The sequence below is a fragment of the Anabrus simplex genome, chromosome 9 (genome assembly GCF_040414725.1).
Source record: "Anabrus simplex isolate iqAnaSimp1 chromosome 9, ASM4041472v1, whole genome shotgun sequence".
Lineage (NCBI taxonomy): Eukaryota > Metazoa > Arthropoda > Insecta > Orthoptera > Tettigoniidae > Anabrus > Anabrus simplex.
In genome coordinates this window covers 130709431-130731634 of record NC_090273.1, presented here as the reverse complement: position 1 = coordinate 130731634, position 22204 = coordinate 130709431, and the positions used below count along the sequence as shown (strand labels likewise).

Genomic DNA, 22204 nt, shown 5'->3' with positions numbered 1-22204 from the left:
AGGTATGTAAAGCTTCCTACACTTTCTAATGGATGGTTTCCTATATGATGTTCGCTGGTTGTCCTTCTCTGTTTATTGCCATCACTACCGTTTTGGCTTGCTTATCTTGAGATTGAACTCCTGGAACTTAACCTTCCTTTCATTGAATCTCAACTGTACTTGTTCCCCCAGTTTTTTCCCAGATTGTAACATCATCAGCGAAAGCCGTTTCATTTAGTTCACCAGAGGGTTTTCTTGATGTTCTTCATTATGTCATCCACTGTGGTGATAAACAATAATGTGTACAGTGCACTGCCTTGCTGAACTCCACTTTTGGTCTGGAACCAGGATGAACGTCCGTCACCCAATCGCACACAACTCATACAGCATCTGAATTTTCCTCACCAGTCCCTTCGACACATTCCTTTTTCTCAAGCATTCCCATATCTTCTCTCTCTGCAATGTTGTCATATGCCTTCTTAATATCAAGGAAAACCATAAAAAGATCTTTGGTTTTTTTCCAAATTTTTCTCCATTATAATATGGACACTGAAAATTAGGTCTGTTGTGGACCTTTTAGGTCTGAAGCGATACTATTCCTCTTCTAACTATGGCCCTAAGATGACTCTTAATCTGCTAAGATTTTCTCAAGAATCTTAAGCCCATCAGAAAGGAGTGTTATTCCCCGGCAGTTGGAGCATTTTTAACGATTTCCTTTCCTAAACGGGGATAATAACACCCTTGCTCCAATCAGTAGGTATCTTGTCATCTTTCCAGACTGCATTGAGCCTCACGTGAAGCGTGTGTTACCAGCGCTGTTTTATTGTAATGAAGGATAGACACCAAAGTCTTCATCAATGAAATAACTCCAGGCCTTTGAGATATTGAATATTTGCAGAATGTTCAAGAACACATGGATATACCATATCACCAACGAGGAGGTACTTGATGATGCCGGTACATCACGTGACTTTGCAGCATGCATAAAAGGAGCCCTCATTGGTCGCATCTTCTAAAATGACAAGTACAGCCTAATACAACTGATTATTGAAGGCAGGATAGAAGGGAAATGTGAACGTAGATAAAGAAGGCTATCCTGGGCGAGGAACCTCCGACAGTGGTCGATATCCACCACATGACAAAATTCAAAATACTGAAAATCACCCCCATAATGTCTCCAGCCTGCTTATGAAGTTTATGTATCATATGCTTGTTGCTGTCTCGGGATGGATGGATGGATGGATGCTGCATTTTTGTCTATATCTACTAATGTAATATGAAGACATAGTAGTTGAGTGGTACTGTTGGTTGCATCTCGCCAAGGAAGTGACAGTTCATATCCTGCCCAATGCATTTTGGACATTTAAAAGTGGAAACCATGTTCCTACGGTTTGGAATGCAGGTGTGATGCATGTCCTGTGATTTTGAGAACAATATCAACTGTTGGTGTATTGCCTCTTAAAACAATAATTACTATAATCATAGTACGTGTGTCGGGCTCCTTTCTTTCAAATTCCCCAATTCTGGACATCAGAGGTAAACTATAACTAACTTTATAGGAGAGTAGAAAGAAGCTATAGAGGCGCATATTTTGCTATCTTTAAGGCAGGTGTAATCGACAGTTCTAACCATGGTAAACTATCGTAATAGCCAATACGATACGGAGTGCAACAGACATAAGGTTTAATGCTGGGTTCTCCTTGCACATACAATATTATCACAATTTTTCTTCATTCCTGGGAAATATACAATATTGTACCCATAAGAGGGCATGACCAAAATAAGTCACATACTCAAAATTGTAGTTTTTACATTGAAGATAGTTTTACCTCTGACGTCCAGAATAGATCTTACTTGGTCAAGTCATGTTATCTAGCTGTCTGATGCCTAAGGAATCTCTTATTTTCATGATGTTCCTGGCCATTCTGATTCTTCTCCTCTGCAGCAGCTTTCACTAGTTATAATAGCACCTAAGTACAACTGTTTCCAGTTGCCTGAAGGCACTGTACGCCAGTATTCAGTTTTCCAGCCTTGGCATTTTTGTCTTTTGACACTCAAAGATCAATTGATTGAGCACTTTAAGCATAGAGGATGAACACCATCTAACTACCATCATAAGCTAATTTAAATCACAAAGTTAAAAATTTAAAAAAAGAGAACGAGTGAATCAAATCTTCATCTACTCACCATATCTCTGAGATGGGAGGCATCCATCGAGCTCGTCTTTTCTGCTCTGCTACTAACACTTGAACTATGTCCATGTGACGGTGGCTCTTGGCCAGGGCAAGAGGAGTCTTACCGTTCTTATCTTTAGGCTCCAATTCGATCTTACTCTGAAAGGAAATAATTTGATTGACACAAAATGTAACAAAAGACCTGGTTATACCAGATATTATTAACAGAGGGAGCATATTTGAATTTGGTAATAGGTTAGAATTCAATGAGTAGAGAGCAGTTTCTAGGCTGCACAACGTTAGCGTTTAAAGAGTTGCATAAACATTACATTACCGGTGCAGCTCCTAAAAAAAAAACGTGCTATTTATGCAACTTTTCATAATGAATTTACAAGCAGGCTAGAAGAAGCTTTCTATTCATTGAAATCCAACCTATTAAAGCTTAGAAATCTTATTCCTACCTGACTATATTGTGACAGTATGTTAAGTTAGTATTATGTAACAGCACTTCCGAGAATCTTTAATGCGTTACTTCGAAGATATATTTTTGTTTAACACTGTAATCTAGGGCCAGCTTGAAGGATCAAAGTTGTTAGAATTGGTTTCTGCTAAGGGCAGGGGGATGGGTGCTTCTGTTAACATGCTACAAAAGCAGCAGTCACTGTCTGTGTACGTGGGCCCTTCTACCACATTCGTCTGATGTCCTCTCTTTTCGTGAATGAATGCATATGAATGTTAAAGCACAGATCAGTGCATGTTGTATGATTCGTAGTGACTACATGTATAATAGTGGAATATTACAGTGATATCTTAATGTGAAAAGAAATACTAATGTATAGTGAAGTAGTAGCATGGTGGTGACGAATTATGCTTGCAGCCACCATAGAAAAGAAATGAAGGGGTTGTCTGTACTTTGAATTCAATTTAAGACTGGTGAATAGACTTGAAAAGTCTGGAATATCTATTCATTCACTATAATCAACCAAACTAAATTTGAAATTCACAAGCTAAATTCTTCACACTGATGCTTTCATGGCCCATACATGTAGACATATATGGGCTTTTGGGCTTATGCCTTGTCAAGAAAAAAAGGTGAAACTCTTAACATTTTGCAGAGAACTTTGCTCCGTGTCTTCGGAAAAAATCTTGACTGTTCCCGAGGAAGTCTTCTAAAATAATGAGGGTTTGAATTTAGGATTGTTTTACTGCTGGAGAACTATACTGGTAAGTTCGTCATCACCAGTTGATTCATTCCAAGCTATGTGTTAATGTCATACTTTCGTAACATGTGTATACCGGTTATGCCCCTCGCCCCGCCTCTCACACCATCTCATACCATGCTCTGCTTTTTCACCGCATACTTTCTTTTCATTCTTCAGCTCAGTTCTATTCTATCCTGATGTCTTTTGTAGCATTTTACTTTATTAGTTTATATTTATTTCTTCTACCACTTTCGTCCCTGATTCGTCTGACGTCCTCTCTCTTAATCCTCACGCACCCACGGTGTGATGAACATCTTAAGTGGAGCTTAATGTTGTCGTCAGCTCCCGCTTGGAGCGCTGTGCCAGCATACAGCAAGCCATCTGGTGACAAACGGGCGTACCACTACAGCTCCAATAGTAAAACAATCCTAAATTCAAACCCTCATTATTGTAGAAGAATTCCTCGAGAACAACAGAGATTTTCTTCTGAAGACTCGGAGCAAAGTTCTCTGCAAAATGTCAAGAGTTTCACCTTGTTTTCTTGACACGATATAAGCCCATATCATGTCTATAAATTCTTTTTATTAATGAATTAATGTCGGACTAACATATACAGGGTTTTGGTGACACAAGGATGAGAAAAGTCTAGGTTTGGGAGACAGCATTTGTAGTGTTAAGAACGGTAAATTTCCAGCATTTTCTCGCAGTAAAAATAGGAAAGCATGAACGTACAATCTCCCAAATGCAAGCTCACAGGTGATAACATACCTTCTCACATAAGATCTTGACACAGCTTACGTTCCCGGAGAGACAAGCTAAATGTAGAGGAGTTGAACCGAAGTTATCAGGTTTCTCCAAGTCAACTCCCGAATACATAAGGAGCCTAATTATCTCAGCATGACCTGTAAGGAGAACACTGTGTAAAACATCTTATGCTAAAAACAGTAAAAAATATATTTTGTTGTACTTTCACAACACCATTGTCGTCTTCACAATTCTTCCTCCTATATTCATTTGTGAATCTACACAATTCTGCGAAGTACACTAGATAATGAGAATCATCTCACCAACAGAAATTGTTGTGTATTAAGAGAGTTATTTCACACACACAAAACAAAATTTTATTAAAGGAGAATTGTAATGATAACAGTATTGCAAAATATGTGCCACTTGCACATTAAACTCAAAGTCCAGCTTCTGCTGAAGGAAAAGTATTTTCACAGAACGGATGATTTTTCATTTTATTTATTACAAACTTCCCCCATGCGGAGGCTGCCACAAGGAAAAAGTATGTCAACTGCATGGTATTTTGTTTTCTAAGTTACTGTTGACTTTGCTACTGTGCCAGGTAGAAAAATCACAAGGCTCAGGAATAAATTTGCAATATTGTTGTTCAAATGTTATATAGATGATTGCGGAGTATGGTCACTGAACCTCGTATTACGGCGATAGCGATGTCGTGAAGTCGTGTCCGACTGAGGCCGAGAGAATCCCATAGCTGTACAAGAAATTTAGGGATTGTGCCTCGAGCTCCGATCATGAGTCCATGGACGGAAATATTGTCTAGGTGATATTTATCTTTATAGTAGTTTACAGTTGGCTGGTAAATTGACTTCTTTTCGGCGTCCACCTCTTCGGCCTGAACAATGTGCAACTCGAAGCGTATTGTGGGATCTAAGATTAGCCCTTGCTTGCTAGCAGGTTGAAAAGCTATCATGTCAATACGCCTGTTACTCCCGTCGGAAGCTAGGCCAGAGACCTCTTCGTGCACCGTGAAACCATGATCCCTCAGCGAGGTCGCAATCATGTGTCGTATTGTATGATGGCGGGAATTTCTCAATACCTCCCCGTGAGGGCAGGCTCCCAGGACATGGGCAAGAGTTTCGTGCTCTCTGTGGCAACGCCGACAGAGGGTGTTATCCTGGGACCTTCCCGGCACGGAGCGAACGGCGCACACATTCGCTGTCATCTTGATGGCCTCTCTCCATTCCGCACAGGATAAGCCTCGGTGATCTCTTATCCATTTGTTCCCTGGCGTGTATTCCTGGAAGAGTCCAACGCCCTTTCCTTTGGGCGGCAACTTCGTCCATGACTGAAATTCTGTCTCGTAGTATCTGTCGGACGTTCCTTACATTCGGAAGATGGCTATTTTTGGACATAACTCGATCATTCATTTCTATGCCTAGATCTTGCAAACAAATTGTACGTTCTTGTTCCAGGTTCCTAGTTGCATTAATGTAGCCATTATTTGCAAGCGATAATTTATTACAGATGTTAATATGCTGTAGTTTGGCTTCCCAAGTGGCGCGAAATAAACCGAGGCCTTTATACTTCCTTTCGGTGTATATCATGTGATCCGGAACGTCTGCTGGTAGTTGTAATAATTCTTTAGTTCCACTCTTCAGTATTTTATCCGCATCTGATAGAAAAGTTTTAGGTATCTTGTTTAGGGGAGTAACTTGGAGTGGGTAAATAAGAGTAGGTGATACTGAACTATTTAAAATTGAAAATTTCGGGTCAGATTGCAGCAATGATGAGCTAACAAGGGTGTCAATCTTGTTTCGCGTCTTGTCAAGTACGGCTTGTGAATCCAGTTAAAGTTCATTGAAGAAATTCACACCTAAGTAACGAATGGCACTTCCGTTGCACTGTGATTTAATTTCACAGTCGTCATTAATGATGATATTCTCCTCCGTTAGATGACCTTTTCTGATAGAAAGACAAGCTGATTTTGAAGCGCTGATGTCCAGGCCGAGTTCCTTAAATCTTTCTATGGCGATCCTAGCTAGTTCGGCAGCAGATTCAGTGTTTTTCCCAAATATTATCGTATCGTCGGCGTAACACTTTATAGTGAGGTTAGGCTCCTCGTTTGCAATCGAGTAACCGTAATTCCTTGCTAAAGAATCTTCAGATAGTTCTTCCACAATATGATTGGTAGCGATGTTAAATAATGCCGGTGACAAAGGGGAGCCTTGAAGCACACCGCGATTAATTTTGATGGGTTTTGTTCCGTTTTCGTGTCTGTATCTGTTACGTTTCCTTCTTGTAGAGCAATTAGCAGTCTCGTCAGTTTTTCGGGCACTCCGACCGACTCCAGTGTGCTCTGGAGGTGCGCATGTCCGACGTTATCAAAAGCTTTGCGAACGTTGAGAAATATAATGCATGCATCGTTCTTTTCTTGCCTAGTGTGCTGTAAAGCGGCTTCCAAAATTGAGGTATTTATGTAAGTACCGGGTGTGTTGGTGAAACCCCTCTGATTGTCATGTAACACAATTTAGTTCCGAAGCTGTTTATCAAGAACTTTCTCGAAGACCCGTCTAATAACTGAGCATATAGTAATTGGACGCCAGTTACTGGGATCATTTACATCACCTCCTTTATGAACCAGAATTGTACGGGCTTTCTTGAAAGTCGATGGTACTAACCCTGTTGTTAGCATTCTAGTGGCGATGATTGCGATTATCTCTGAAATCGTGCTGTTTTTAATAGCTGGGACGATTACGTGGTCAGGACCGCTTGCGGTGTCTATCTTGATTTTCTGTGTTGCCTGAATAATGTCTTCTTTAGATATGACCGGACTGTATAGGTCGTTAGTCTCCAAGAGTTCACTCTCAGTGCCTTTTTGAGGGTATTCCGGTCTTTTGTGGTTGTTCGGCCTAGAAAATATGTCCGAAAAGTATGTGTGCAGTACATCTTCTTTCAGGCTGCAAATTGGTTGTTCGTTTGTAAATACACTGCGTATGGCTTTTCGCCGCTGATTGTAATAGTAGAACTGAGTGGATTCATACATGTACTTCCTTCTTCTCTTTTCTCTTCCCCTTTTTGTTGATCTTTCAGGGTTTGAAGAGGTCCTATATGAACGTTGGGCAGAATTAAGTTGGCCTTTTCTTCTCAGTTCATAATATTTCTGGGCGGGGTGTTTCGACTTGGGAAGAATATGTGGTACTGAAGCTAAGAATTACTACAACACTTGAGATATATCCATTATTTACACGTTGGCAGTACGCAAACTAAATGAAGACTCACTGTTACGGAGATTTCCGTGGTAGGTAGAGGTGAAAGAAGGTGCGGGTGCGAATAGGTCTTCAACTACGGAATTAAAGTTAAATGTAAAATTTAACAAGGTTATATTTTCTTTCCAAAATTCAGAAATAACAAGAATGGCAGGTACGGAGTAGCAAGACAACAAAGTACAATTACAGTATTTACAGGATTTGGGCTTCGAGCCCTGAAAACACAATTCTTGAGCAACTAGCCCAACTTTACGATATACAAATTTCAACAACGGGGCAGAAGACCCCAATCAAACCCTGGAGCACTTGCTCCAAATTACACCGTAAAGCCTCCTCGAGGCATACAAGACTCAGTTTCCGGAAAAGAGCCACTCGCTCTCAAATTTAAGCCTCTCCCAGGCCACACCAAACTCCACCTTCAAGCTGTCCTCAACGGACATAAACACAGGGGTAAAATACCCAATCTACTGAGGCCTATTAAGTGAGAAAAGGTTAATTATATGGCCTCTAAAATACCAACTTGAAAGGAGGCTCTCCGCACTCCTAATACACTTTATTTAAAACCTACTTGGCACTAGGCCGTTAATGCAAGGGCTAATCCCATACTACAGAGGTGACTTCAGAAAAGAACAATTTACATTATATTAACGAAGAATAGGTTGAGAAAAATAAGTTCACCTCAAAACAATATGATTGGGAGCTCGAGAGGGTTAAGCACTCTCTATCCCGATATGCAGTTTAAAAGATGAAATAGATACAAGTTTCTTTACATTTTAAGGAAGGTTACATAATGGAAAAAGCTTCGGACCCGCCCCGAGAGTTAAACTGCTGAGCTAGCAAAGAAAGAAGTTATTAATTGGCCATTACCTTGTTGTTGACCGCTGCCGAAGAAAGAGGCGCTTCCCGCCCCCTGCTATGTACTTTACACACTGAAAGATGGAACAGAAGTGGCGCAGAGACCCTAAAATCAGCAGTTTATATACTCTCGCAGAAGGTTCTAGGCGTTAGGGGAATGAGAACACCCGCCCACAATCACTTTATTGGAGAATAAAGAGAAACCCCTACACAAGATGAAGAAGAAACACATTATTGGTGGAAAATTAATTTCAGAAATTCGGGATTGGCTAGATTTAAAACAAGGGGAAAGAAAGGGGTAATATTGCCAACTTAACCAATGACTGAAAGAAATTTAACAAAGAACAAACTTTTGAAATAAAATTTTCTCCAAGGAACAGTTCTTTTTCTTCGCACTAGGGTGCACTATTGTAGTTCTTCAGTAGTGTCCTCTAGAAGAGAAAGTTCACACTTCTTACTTCAAGCAAAACAAAAACACATCAAAAATGACACAGTTCTAAAACTCCAAAATTTACAGGTAGTGACATCTTCTGAGAAAGTAGAAAATTAATACCGTCAATAAAGTTCAGACTTCCTCCAGCAGAGGAGTTTCAACTGGCGCACCTTTTGAATTAGCGGCGTGGAGGTGTACCGCCCGGTACAGACCTCCCCCCCCAAACGTTCCTCCAGGGGTGACACATGAAATTTGTTTGAAAACTAGGTCCAAGTTTTGATGTAGATGTGGAGATTAATTGCAGAAGTATTTTTAAGATTTTCTTAATATGGTTTGATTCAGTTTCAAAATTTTTGTTGTTACAGGTGAAGTAAAGTCTTTATGCTTGTAGAAGTTGAATTCAGAAGATAAACTTTAGTTTTTGAAGTTGAGAAAAAAAAATTTCTAAGTCCACCAGGTATGGCAGAAAAATCCAAGAGAAGGTAGTAATGTCGAACTGGAATGTCCATGTAGTTGATGTAGACTAAGTTGAATGGCCAGATCGGCCGTTGCCGCTTGCGTCCAGGAGAGGCCGCTCGGACCCCTCAAGTACCCTGAGATACCGCTCGCCCGCACCATGAGGGGAGCAGTGGTGTTGAAAAACGCCGCGCCCGCGGTGAAGATATACAGGCTGCGGGCAAGTAGCAGGTCGTGCGCCGCACATCAGCCTTTGCCGGGAGGAGAGCTCCGGCTCGCCGTGCACATGTCGTCCTCGCTGGGGTCGAGGGGGCCCATCCTCAAACCCAGTCGCGGCACAGCGCCGTGCGGCTGCGGGGGCACTGAAACATTAAAGCTAGGCGGCAGAATATTGTTGGACCGTCATCTTTTTGAGGGCACATACTTTGTGGAGAGGTTGAGGGGCCAGCGGCGTGCAGATATCCATGGCATTTAATATAAGCAAGCCACAGTGTGTATAGCAGGAGACGGGAGCGTGGTAATGGCCGTGGTAAGGACAGAATGGCAGTTTAACGAATCGGGGGAGGTTTACAAAAATGCTTAAATATAGAAAATATTTTAGAAGGGGCAGAATGCCTTAAAAGTGAAAACTCAAAAAAAATATAACCTTCATATTCCTTTCAAGATAATATGAAGCACGTTAACACAGAAATTACACCGGGTGAACCCTAAATATCCTCTCGGTGGCTGGATTACTTAATAATAATGTGACCGGCGTAAGAAAATCGAGAATGATACAAGGCCCATGGAATCTGGGGGCAAGCTTGCCCGCGGGAACAAAATTCTTGACCATAACTTGGTCACCTATCTTCAAAGGGGTGGGTCTCCGTCCACGATCATACCTTTCCCTAACCTTTTCATGAGACACTTTAAGATTGGCTTTAGCCTTCTTCCAAAGATCTTTGATGTTGTCCGGATCTATTGTCTCGGGTAGAATGTCACTCAGAGACCAGAGGTTAGAGAGCGGCGTGTTGGGAACAAACTTGAACATCAAAGAGGCTGGAGTAAACTTATGCGATTCATGAACCGCCGAATTCAAAGCAAAAGCTAACCAATGCAAGGACGTGTCCCACCTGGAATGATCTTCATGATGATAGGCAATAAGCGCGGACCTGAGATTACGGTTAACCCGTTCAGCCAGCGATGGTTGAGGGTAATAAGCAGAAGTAGTTACATGAGAGATAGACAAGTCAAAACAGAATTTACGAAAAAGGTTTGATGTGAACGCCTTAGCATTATCAGACACAACATATTGGCACGGACCAAAAGAAGCAAAAATAGAATTTAGGCAAGTAATGGTGGACTCAGCGGTAGCCAGCTTAGTCGGAAATAACCAGGAAAATCTTGTAAAACCATCTACACATACAAAGATGAATTTGTTGGCATTTCCCTTCGACTGGGGGAAGGGTCCTACATAATCGATATACAGGCGTTCCATGGGGCGCGACGCTTGATGCGAAGACAGAAGGCCTACCTTGGTGGACATGGTGGGTTTACTAAGCAAACAAGATTTACAAGCTTTTACAAGTTCATGGATTTCACCGTCCATACCCTTCCAGATGAACCTTTCACGAATCTTTTCACGAGTTTTAAAGATTCCAAGATGCCCCCCTAATGGGGTCTCATGATAGTACTTGAAGATCATAGGTACAAGAACAGCTGGAACGACAACTTTCATCATCTTATCCTGCCTCGAAGGGCAACATAGAACACCATTCCTCAGAAAATAAGGGACCACACGTTCCCCAGAAGAAAGGGTTTCCATTATCGGAGCCAGCGTCGGATCTTCACGTTGGTATCTCTCGATATCCCTAAAAAGCATGGGGGCATCTGTTAAGATGGCATTAACATCAGATAACATGGACTCGGGAGGAGATGAACTATCGACCGGTTCATGGTTCTCAATGTCGTTGGAAAACATACGCCTGAGTCCATCAGCGACAACATTTTCGGTACCTCGGTTATGCCTGACATCGAATTGGAAGGCAGAAATACAGATGGCCCAACGGGCTATACGACCAGTACGACGCGGCCTACCTAAGACCCAGCTTAAGGCTTGATTATCTGTCTCCAGGTCGAATTTGACATGTTCCAGATAGAGACGGAACTTCTCTAAGGCGAATAAGACTGCCAAACCTTCGAGCTCATATATGGAGTATTTTGCTTCTTGAGCCGATAGAGTCCTAGATGCATAGGCGATGGGTCGCCTCCCTAGTTCAGTCTCTTGAAGAAGGACTGCAGCTACTGCTGACGACGATGCGTCCGTTTGGACGATGAATTTCTTTGAGAAATCAGGCATAGCAAGGACAGGGGCATTACAGAGAGCTAATTTAAGATCTTCAAAAGCGGCTTGTTGAGAAGGACCCCACTCGAATTTGATGCCTTTCCTACGAAGAAGGTTCAAGGGCGCCGCTCTATTAGCGAAGTTAGGAATAAACTTCCTGAAGAAATTCACCATACCTATGAACCTGGCGATACCTTTAACGTCCTTAGGAGGTTTAAAATCACGGATGGCCTGTGTTCTGGAATGATCGACGGCAACACCATCAGGTGACACAATATGCCCTAGGAATGACATAGAGGGCTTAGCAAAGGCAACCTTGGACAACTTGACAGTTAACCCAGCCTTACGAAGGCGATCAAGAACTTCTCGCAGATGATCTAGATGTTCTTCAAAAGTTTCTGAAAATACGACGACATCATCCAAGTAGTGATATAAGTACTCAAATTTGATGTCGGAGAAGACCCTATCTAGTAGCCTAGTGAGTACAGCTGCTCCCGTGGGGAGCCCGAAAGGCACGTGGTTGTATTCATACAAGTTCCAGTCCGTGGCAAACGCTGTAAGATGTTTAGACTCTTCGGCAAGGGGAATTTGATTATAGGGCTGATTCAAGTCCAAGATAGTAAAGAACTTGGCCTTACGAAACCATGAAAAACAAGAATGAAGGTCAGGAAGGGGCACAGATTGTAACACCACCTTCCGATTGAGAGCCCTATAATCAATGACAGGCTTGAAGCCTCCTTGGGGTTTCGGGACTAGAAAGATAGGTGACGAATACGCCGACTTAGAGGGCCTAATAATACCGTCCTTCAACATCTGATCGATGATTTCTTTCAGAGCCATCATTTTAGGTGGAGAAAGCCTATAAGGTGGAAAACGGACAGGAATCGAATCCGTGACCTCGATTTTGTATTCAATAAGGTCAGTAACACCAAGAGTATCAGAGAACACCTCTGGAAATGACTGACATAATTTACGAATACTATCAGCCTGCTCCTCAGGTAGATGTCTAAGGTCTAACAACATCTCATCCTGGGTAGGCGAAATAGATGAGCATGATACAGAATTACACTTTAACAAGGGAATTTTACAATTGAACGCAAATTTGAATGTGCACGAGTTACTCTGAAGATCGAGCACAAGACCAGTGTGAGAAATAAAGTCCGCTCCCAGTATGATGGGGCAAGACAAATGCTTAGCCACAAACAGTTTGGTTTTCCATGTAAATTTAAAAATACGAATTTTGACCTGTACGGAACCTAGAATTTCTAATGGAGATGAATTAGCCGAAACATATTGAACAGGAGATGAGACATAGTCAGGTAGTTTACAAACAGATTTCAATTTAGAATACCATTCAGCCGAAATAATCGAACAAACACTGCCTGAATCTAAGAGAGCTGTTACAGGTTCATTATTTAACTCAATCTTAAGAAAAGGAACCGGTGCGGGGGTATCCGCCGCAATCCTAAGACACTCCTTGGGGCATTCAAGGGATGGATTTGAAGATTGAAATTTCCCTGATTTTTCGATCTGTTTACCCGGGGCTGAGTCTCGGGAAGATGGATTAATCGACTCAGCCGAAGGCACTAGTCACTTTATATTGTTGTTGGAAGTTGCACCAGAAGTTGAGCAGGAGGGGGTGCTATTCGAATTGGGACAATTCTTGGCGATATGTGAGAAAGCCCCACATTTAAAACAGCCTTGTGATGAACCAGCTCCATTCCTTGTCCCACTAGACTTAAGCAATGGGCACTTGTTCCGAAGATGGTCGGGCGACCCGCAAGCGTAGCATTTACGAGGTGTGACTGATCGGCGAGGTGGAGGCCGAGTATTACTAAAAGAAGGCGGGGGTTCTTTCGCGACACGCAATGAATCGGCGTATCTAACTCCTTCCGCTGAGACGGCCAATGCCTCAAGTGACTTCTCCCTTAGGAGGCTCTTCCTCGCTCCCAGCATTCATCGTGGTGGGTTGATCAGTTTTGGGAGGAACTTCCCCAGTTAACAATTGAGTGACCTTGCTAGATAATTCAGAAATATTTTCAAGCAGCGCACTAGCTTCCTTCTTCTGAACGTCATTCAACTTTAGAGACAACAGATCGTTAACTCTATTTGAAAAATGAAACAGCCTAGCTTGCACACGCTTAATTTGATTAGGAGAAGGATCATTTTCATCAAAAAAACTAACTACAGAAGCTAGCCCCGTAGTATTCTCCGTGATCGTGGAAAGAGAGTCGTCAATTTCTTTCTCTCCCAAATTGGGGATGGAAATGGGCAAATCTAGGGACTCTCTAAGCTTGTTTGTGTCTACTGCAACCGTGCCTCCAGATTGTACATTTCTGATAGTTAACTCATAGATCAACTCTTCCTTGCGCAAATAGTTAAGATGGAGAACATCGCGAGGGCCGGGCATGGTGACAGAACAATTTTGAAAACCTCAAAAATTCCAGCAACTGAGAAAATGGTTAGAGTTCGGAACAGAACAATATTTAGCCGTCAAAAGGGGCTAAAATGAGACCCATTCAACCACGCTCTGCTACCACTTGTTACGGAGATTTCCGTGGTAGGTAGAGGTGAAAGAAGGTGCGGGTGTGAATAGGTCTTCAACTACGGAATTAAAGTTAAATGTAAAATTTAACAAGGTTATATTTTCTTTCCAAAATTCAGAAATAACAAGAATGGCAGGTACGGAGTAGCAAGACAACAAAGTACAATTACAGTATTTACAGGATTTGGGCTTCGAGCCCTGAAAACACAATTCTTGAGCAACTAGCCCAACTTTACGATATACAAATTTCAACAACGGGGCAGAAGACCCCAATCAAACCCTGGAGCACTTGCTCCAAATTACACCGTAAAGCCTCCTCGAGGCATACAAGACTCAGTTTCCGGAAAAGAGCCACTCGCTCTCAAATTTAAGCCTCTCCCAGGCCACACCAAACTCCACCTTCAAGCTGTCCTCAACGGACATAAACACAGGGGTAAAATACCCAATCTACTGAGGCCTATTAAGTGAGAAAAGGTTAATTATATGGCCTCTAAAATACCAACTTGAAAGGAGGCTCTCCGCACTCCTAATACACTTTATTTAAAACCTACTTGGCACTAGGCCGTTAATGCAAGGGCTAATCCCATACTACAGAGGTGACTTCAGAAAAGAACAATTTACATTATATTAACGAAGAATAGGTTGAGAAAAATAAGTTCACCTCAAAACAATATGATTGGGAGCTCGAGAGGGTTAAGCACTCTCTATCCCGATATGCAGTTTAAAAGATGAAATAGATACAAGTTTCTTTACATTTTAAGGAAGGTTACATAATGGAAAAAGCTTCGGACCCGCCCCGAGAGTTAAACTGCTGAGCTAGCAAAGAAAGAAGTTATTAATTGGCCATTACCTTGTTGTTGACCGCTGCCGAAGAAAGAGGCGCTTCCCGCCCCCTGCTATGTACTTTACACACTGAAAGATGGAACAGAAGTGGCGCAGAGACCCTAAAATCAGCAGTTTATATACTCTCGCAGAAGGTTCTAGGCGTTAGGGGAATGAGAACACCCGCCCACAATCACTTTATTGGAGAATAAAGAGAAACCCCTACACAAGATGAAGAAGAAACACATTATTGGTGGAAAATTAATTTCAGAAATTCGGGATTGGCTACATTTAAAACAAGGGGAAAGAAAGGGGTAATATTGCCAGCTTAACCAATGACTGAAAGAAATTTAACAAAGAACAAACTTTTGAAATAAAATTTTCTCCAAGGAACAGTTCTTTTTCTTCGCACTAGGGTGCACTATTGTAGTTCTTCAGTAGTGTCCTCTAGAAGAGAAAGTTCACACTTCTTACTTCAAGCAAAACAAAAACACATCAAAAATGACACAGTTCTAAAACTCCAAAATTTACAGGTAGTGACATCTTCTGAGAAAGTAGAAAATTAATACCGTCAATAAAGTTCAGACTTCCTCCAGCAGAGGAGTTTCAACTGGCGCACCTTTTGAATTAGCGGCGTGGAGGTGTACCGCCCGGTACACTCGCTGAGGGAGAAATGTTGCATAGCAACTGACTTGCAAAGTCAAAGTGCTCAGTCAAGAGCTGAAGACTTCAAAATGTAAATTTGGAGAGATGTCAGGGAGTCTAGAGGTAGAAACCTCACGAGCTAGTTTCAGTCCACCTATTCAGTAAGCTGTTTACACAGAGCACCCTATGTGCTTCAGAATTAAGGTGTAGCTAGCCGCTGGACGACTGACTGCATTCTCTCCCGGACCACTCGCTTATATAAGGTCTCGAGCGGTGACGTGGAGTGAAATGTTATATAAATATTAATTTGGGAACTGTCTAGCCAAGGTGGTAAGGGTGTGCTTGGGTCGTTCAAAAGGATGACGTGGAGTGAAATGTTATATAAATATTAATTTGGGAACTGTCTAGCCAAGGTGGTAAGGGTGTGCTTGGGTCGTTCAAAAGGACGTGGGTTTCATTTAACGTTGAAAAGTCGAATACTTTAGAGAAAGGTTCCATTTCCGGAGAAACACATGGCTACTTCTGGAGTGGTAGAATACAGCCACGGTATTCCCTCCCTGTAGTAAGAGGGAGATCTCTCCAGGGATCTCAACTGGTGAGTGTGCGCTAGGGAGCACAGGGTTCCTAACCGAGCCTGACATTGCTTCACTTACCTGCGCCAGGCTAGTGACTTTCATATTTCCTAATCCATTCTCTCTTGGTCAACATCTGTGATACTAGTGATACTAGATTTGTGAGGCCTAGGTAGTCACTCCCTCCATGCACCTTCTTTTCCTTTTGCCAATATCTCAATTCTCGAAGGGTTGGACCTCTTCATTTCTAATAGTCTGATTAGAGTTAATAAGGGATGCTTTCCTATTATTTTGTATGTTCCCTTAACACATTGGAGACGTCGCCTGTAGAAATTACGAGCGCACTATTTCAATGCTGCTGACGAAGCTCGGAAAATCTACGGGCACGTTTTCACTGTTGCTAAAAATATTAGCCGCCGTTTCAGCGAGCTGCGACTTCCCTAGGATAATGTTGAATGCTTCTATAAGCATAAAATATACTATTTATGAGCATAAGTCGAAAGCTCTTCCTTCAAGTCACCGATAACACAGCCACGTTCCTACATAACCTGGGGCTGCATTATCATTGACTCTCAGCTATGAAATGAGCAGGAACACATGTACGGTACATGCAGGCAGGAAGAGTGTGTGTTCGAGAGACAGGCTTGTTTGTGAAATTCTTGTGAATATTTAGCTAGTCTAATTCAAGTGTACGAAATTTCGACAACAAATCTATAATAGATGTTCTTATGGAAGACACGAGTTCTGAAAATGAGGATGAGGATAATTACACACTACATAAACATGATGATTCTGGCATTTCAGGCAAGTAAATGTAGATGATAAGCTAATTTAATATTGTTGTGAAGTATAACATAGTTTTATACCGCTTTCTAAAGTGGGTTCTATAATACAGTTTTATACTGCTTCCTAACAATGTGGGTGTTCCCCCTGTACAGATGACAACCTGCAGCAACTCTATTTTACCCAGTCGTCAAACAACTAACAGTACGAAAGCAAATTACTGGTTGTAAACAAGGATACCAGTGCCAATGTCCAAGTAGGTTCGAATCTGTATTGGTACGTTTCAGTAGATGTGTCTACAATATTAGACAAATATCAAAACATTAACCCAACTGGCAACCATAGCTGCCCACTTGTAGGGGTCATATAAGATGAAGGCACGTACACTGACAAAGTTTCAACATATTTAGCATTTATCGCAAATGCTAAAAACCACAAACTCAAGTCATGGCCCTTTCCTTGTTGTACCTATTTCATATAGAACATAAGTTTTGCAGGGCCAAGATTGTTTCATAGAACTTACCTATAATTCTCTCATTTTTCTCCAACAAGAGGTTTCTGGGACCAAAAGAGTTCTTCAGACCTTCATTTTACTAACTTTTTTGGCCTTTTCCTGTCCTCCTCCTTCTCTCTCAGCAGTGATATCACTACCAGCTTTTTTCCCCACACTCTTGATTGTCGAGTTGGGATTACAGTCACAACTAGCCAACCGCTACTGAAACTAAATATTTGCTTTTGTTTAGATTTCCTGCTCTGTCTCATAAATGGTATACTTTGGTTTCAGTAGTTTCCAGTTTTGGTAGCTGTGCTCCTGAGATTGAGAGAAGAACTGCTATAGTAAAAAACGTCATGGCAAATTTGTCTAATTCGTAGAAGGATCGCTCTATCTCGTTATCAATGAAGATGTTAGTAATATTCAATCTGGTATTTACGAATATTTTTGTGCTAAAGACCTGAAGGAAATCATTTTGAAATGTGGTAAAGACGAAGAATGTTAAGAATACCTTGGATAGCATTTCGCACCAATGACTGTACAGACAAATAGCTCAACATCAGAATCAAATTATCAACAATGTGTGAAGAAAGAGCTTTACACATTATGCAACTTGGGAAAGACAGTTGTCTATCAACCATCCATGGAAATGTTCCAGGGAAGAGATTCTGTGGATGATTTCGGACTCATGAATGTAACTAAGTCGAACCTCTTTGGTGCAGCAGTCTGGCTGAGGACCCCAACAGCCAGAGAGGATCGAACAATAGCCTCCTTGGATATCACAATTCTCAGAACTGAGGGGACTATAGGAAGGAGAGAGAAAATCCTCTTCCGCTGATATTCATTCCCCTCAATCTTGTAATAGTGCTCTTTTAAAACATTACAGGATAGGGACCTCGCTATCACTTCCTATGGCTCATAAGTAAATTAACTTAGCGACATGTGTTATGCTGGGCCGATGACCTACATGTTCCCTTTTAAACAATGATCATCATCATCTCTTATACTACAGAACAGTCGCACTAACCGTCCTATAATAACAAGCCACTTCTCTTTCGTTAACGCCTGAAATGAGATAACCACCACAACAAAATTGCTGTGCGGGTTAGTATCCGCGCGCTATTGTAGAAACGCGATATTCCAGACTAGGAGCATTGAGTGGAAATAGCCATTGTCACCTAGGATACTAGGATCTTAAGTGGCATTGGCTCAGGACTACCGTTTTCTCAACAGGCTGTGAGAGTCAACCTACCTGTTTTATTCCTGTGCGGTCTGGCTGAAATAAAAAGTCAATTCTTTCGAAGCACAAATTAGCTTCCTTTCTGGATCAGTGTTAAGAATGTTGAATTGACTTATGAAACATATGTGGTCCTGCAGTACACTCAGCCTACATTAGAAATGAGAACTAGGTTAATTCCCGAGAGCAAAGGCGGCTGGGTGTAGAACTCATTACTCCATCCCTCCCAGTGTCAAGGTCACCGATTGCAAAAGCCTTTACCAAGGGCCTTTCCAGGTCTGTACGCAGGTGGTTTTGCTATTCTAATCAAATCGAATCTAACATGTTAGTAAGGGCTTGGGTTTACAATGAACTGTTAGAAAATCTTTCATCTGTCAACAAAAGTCATGAATTTTAAAATAAATCATGTTTATTCTAAAATCTATAGCATTATCTTTGAGATGCATACTGCATAATCTGCTGAATTTAGATCGGTGAATATAGCCCACCGGTACTATGAATCTTCCTCTTTCACCAATGTTAAATGAGATCTTGAATTTGGGAGCAGTACATTGGAATGATTAGGAGAGAAAGGAACTTAGTTGTGTGTGCCACAAAGTTTATTATTTATTGTTGTGGGTAACAATATATTATCGTCGTCTTCGAAACATATCTGGTTGCATATTGGTTTAAAGGACATGCGTTTTACCTGTACTGCCAGTATTTAACGTTTAACTGTCATGACAAAATCTTAACATTTTTAATCTTTCATAATTTGTTCTGCTATATTAACATAAGTACAGACATACAAACATATCTAGTGGTTTGAAATTAAAAAAATCTTCTTTCTGAGTAACTACAGTAAAACCTCATTAATTCGAAGCTGTTGGGATGCAAAAATCGGACTTTGAATTATGCAATTTTGAATTTTTAACCGCCAACACGTATTTCGGAAATGCCAACCCTTGCGGCGTCACAATATATTCTAAGACCCGTTACTGCATGCAATTAACCTTGAGTCACAGTTTAAACCTCTCAAATGACTGGGAAAAGAACCTATTTCCAAAATGTATACAAGGTGCATTTACAGTATTCAAATAATGCACTTGGATAACTCACTGGCAAACATAACCTCACACACTGAAATCAAAACAAAGAAAACATGATTCAAAGACGAGGAGAAATCTCTACTGGCTCCCCTATCCAAGTGCTTTATTCATTGGATTACTGTAATGTATGCATTTTAGATGCCCTGTGCTTGCACGGAAAGTACCCAATGCTCTTAAAACATCGCGGCTTATTGAACTTTCCTATGATAAGGGGAAAAAGTCTATCACTTCCGTTCACATTACAACAGTACAGTGACTATACTTGTACGATTTCCCGCCATGGCACTTCTAAGACCCATTAATGCATGCAATCACCTTGATTCTCAGTTTAAACTTTTCAAATGCCATGGAAAACACTATTTCAGAAATGTATCCAACAAGGTGCATTTACATTATTCAAATAATACACTTGCATAAAACAATGGCAAACATAACCTCATGCAACGAAACAAAAACACTATTCAAAGACGAGGAAAAATTATGCTGGCTCCCCTGTGCAAATGCTTTATCTTTTGGTTTTACTGTACTGGCATGGAAAGTGCCCGACGTCCTTAAAACATTGTGGCTTTTCGAACTTTCCTATGACAGGGGAAGGAAATCTCTCGCTTCCGTGTGCAGCGTGCACTGTATAGCAACACAGTACATTTCCCGACTGGCAATTCTCTCCTTTAAAACCATAAATCCGTTTGGCCTCAGCATTTTAAAAAATAAAACAAACAATGCAGTTTCATCGGCATTGACAATATTGTTTGGTGCATACGAATTGATTATAGGCTATAAACCACGCTTTTTCGTCAACTGTCCGTATCGCCACTGTTCGTGGATTCTACCTCTCCGCACACTGCCTGCTATGTGATATGTGGCGTTCTTTAAAATGCCGAATACAGAATAATTACAATTCCGCTCGAACATAGCTGATATGAACCACACTGTAGACACGCCGAAATAGGTGGAAGTGCGCAAAGTTAACCCTGCACCTTGCCCTGCACGTTCCGGAAGACGCGTTCTTTCATGAAGCAGAAAATTTTTGAATTTAAATTACTCTGTAAAATACCTTTTTTTTTTTTTTTCAAAATGTAAAGGCAGTTTCGAATTAATAATCTGAATTTCAGTAACGGGACCGACATTGTTCTTTGAATTATGAATTATCTGTATTTCGAATTAAATGATTTAAATAACATGCAAAACCGTACCTCATATTTCCGAGAATGAGAGCTGCTTCAAATTAGGCGAGATTTTTAATTAACCGATATTGAATTATTGAGGTTCTACTGTATTGACGTATGTGATCAGAATCACTTGCAAAACTACTATCTATATGCAAATTACGACAAGATTTGTCCACATTGATAAAAGTCAGATGGTGAACAGTTAGTAGCTGTGCAAACAACATTTTTTTAAATAATACAACGGGACAAGCTACAGTAAAATGTTTCTTTGACATTATATGCATATTTCGATATGGTAATATAACACTGAATATGTTATTTGTTTAGAATGAATTAATGCAGAATACCAGACTGTACAGGGAGATTAACAAGAGGGTGCAACACAGCGATGCATTCTACCAGAGTGTAAGAAACCTTGTCTAGAATAAGGAAGTACTTTTTTTTTTTGCAACTTGCTTTACATGGCATCGACACAGATAGGTTTTAAGGGATGGGAATGGCCTAGGAGTGGGATGGAAGCGACCATGGACTTAATTAACGTACAGCCCCAGCATTTGCCAGGTGTGAAAATGGGAAACCACAAAAAACCATCTTCAGGGCTGCCGACAGTGGGGCTCGAACCCACTATCTCCTGGATGCAAGCTCACAACTGCGCACCCCTAACCACATGGCCAACTCACCCGGTAAGGAAGTACCAAGGAAGGATAAAGAGATAATGTACAAAATATATTATGCACCCATATTGATCTATGAAGCTGAGACCTGTACACTGACAAGTAGGGAGGAGATTAGAATTCAAGCCCGTGAAATGAAATACCTAAGAAGTATGACAGAAAAGACAAGGAAAGACAGACTGAGAAACGAAGAAGTGAGACAGGAGGTTGGAATGGAAAACCTAAATGCGAGAATTCATAGGAGTAAACTAAGATGGTTTGGACATGTAAAGAGGATGGAGGAAGAATGAATATTGGTCTAGCTAAAGCAAGCAGTGAAAGCAGACATGCTGAGTGGCGAGTGCCAAGAAATGATTGCAGTGGAGCAATATCAAGCCACAATTGGAAGATGGCAGAGGTGTTTGAAGAGGAAAACATCAAAAAGAATGGAGTGCAAGGGGGATAGGGGAAGTATAAGCGAGGTTGGTTCTGGTGGCAGCTGTGATGACAATGTTACTAATGATTGGGGGCATGGAATTGAACCCCGGCCCAAATTCAAGCGGAAATATCAGCTGGGACGACACTGAAGCCATTAAGGAGGTGGTGAAAGATGTGTGCCAATTGGACCAGATTAAGGAAATGATCCAGGATCAATCAAAAGAGTTTGAGAACATGAAGAGGTGGATACAGAAAAAAATGGGAGAGTCAATGTCCAAGATGGGAAGTAATGAGGAAGATATTCAACTACTAAGGAATAAGGTA

At 41.2% G+C, this 22204-nt stretch overlaps 1 protein-coding gene across 3 annotated transcripts in view; it reads right to left on the bottom strand.

The window, feature by feature from the left end:
* Window positions 1-22204, bottom strand: part of Patsas (palmitoyltransferase Patsas) — a 79264-nt gene that overhangs the window by 20089 nt on the left and 36971 nt on the right. For all 3 annotated transcript variants that reach the window (XM_067153478.2, XM_068229123.1, XM_067153479.2), the window contains 2 exons: window positions 4124-4257; window positions 2167-2312 (listed from right to left, as the gene is read on the bottom strand). In XM_067153478.2, the coding sequence (XP_067009579.2) occupies window positions 2167-2312; window positions 4124-4257 (280 nt within the window). The remainder of the gene's footprint in view (window positions 1-2166; window positions 2313-4123; window positions 4258-22204) is intronic.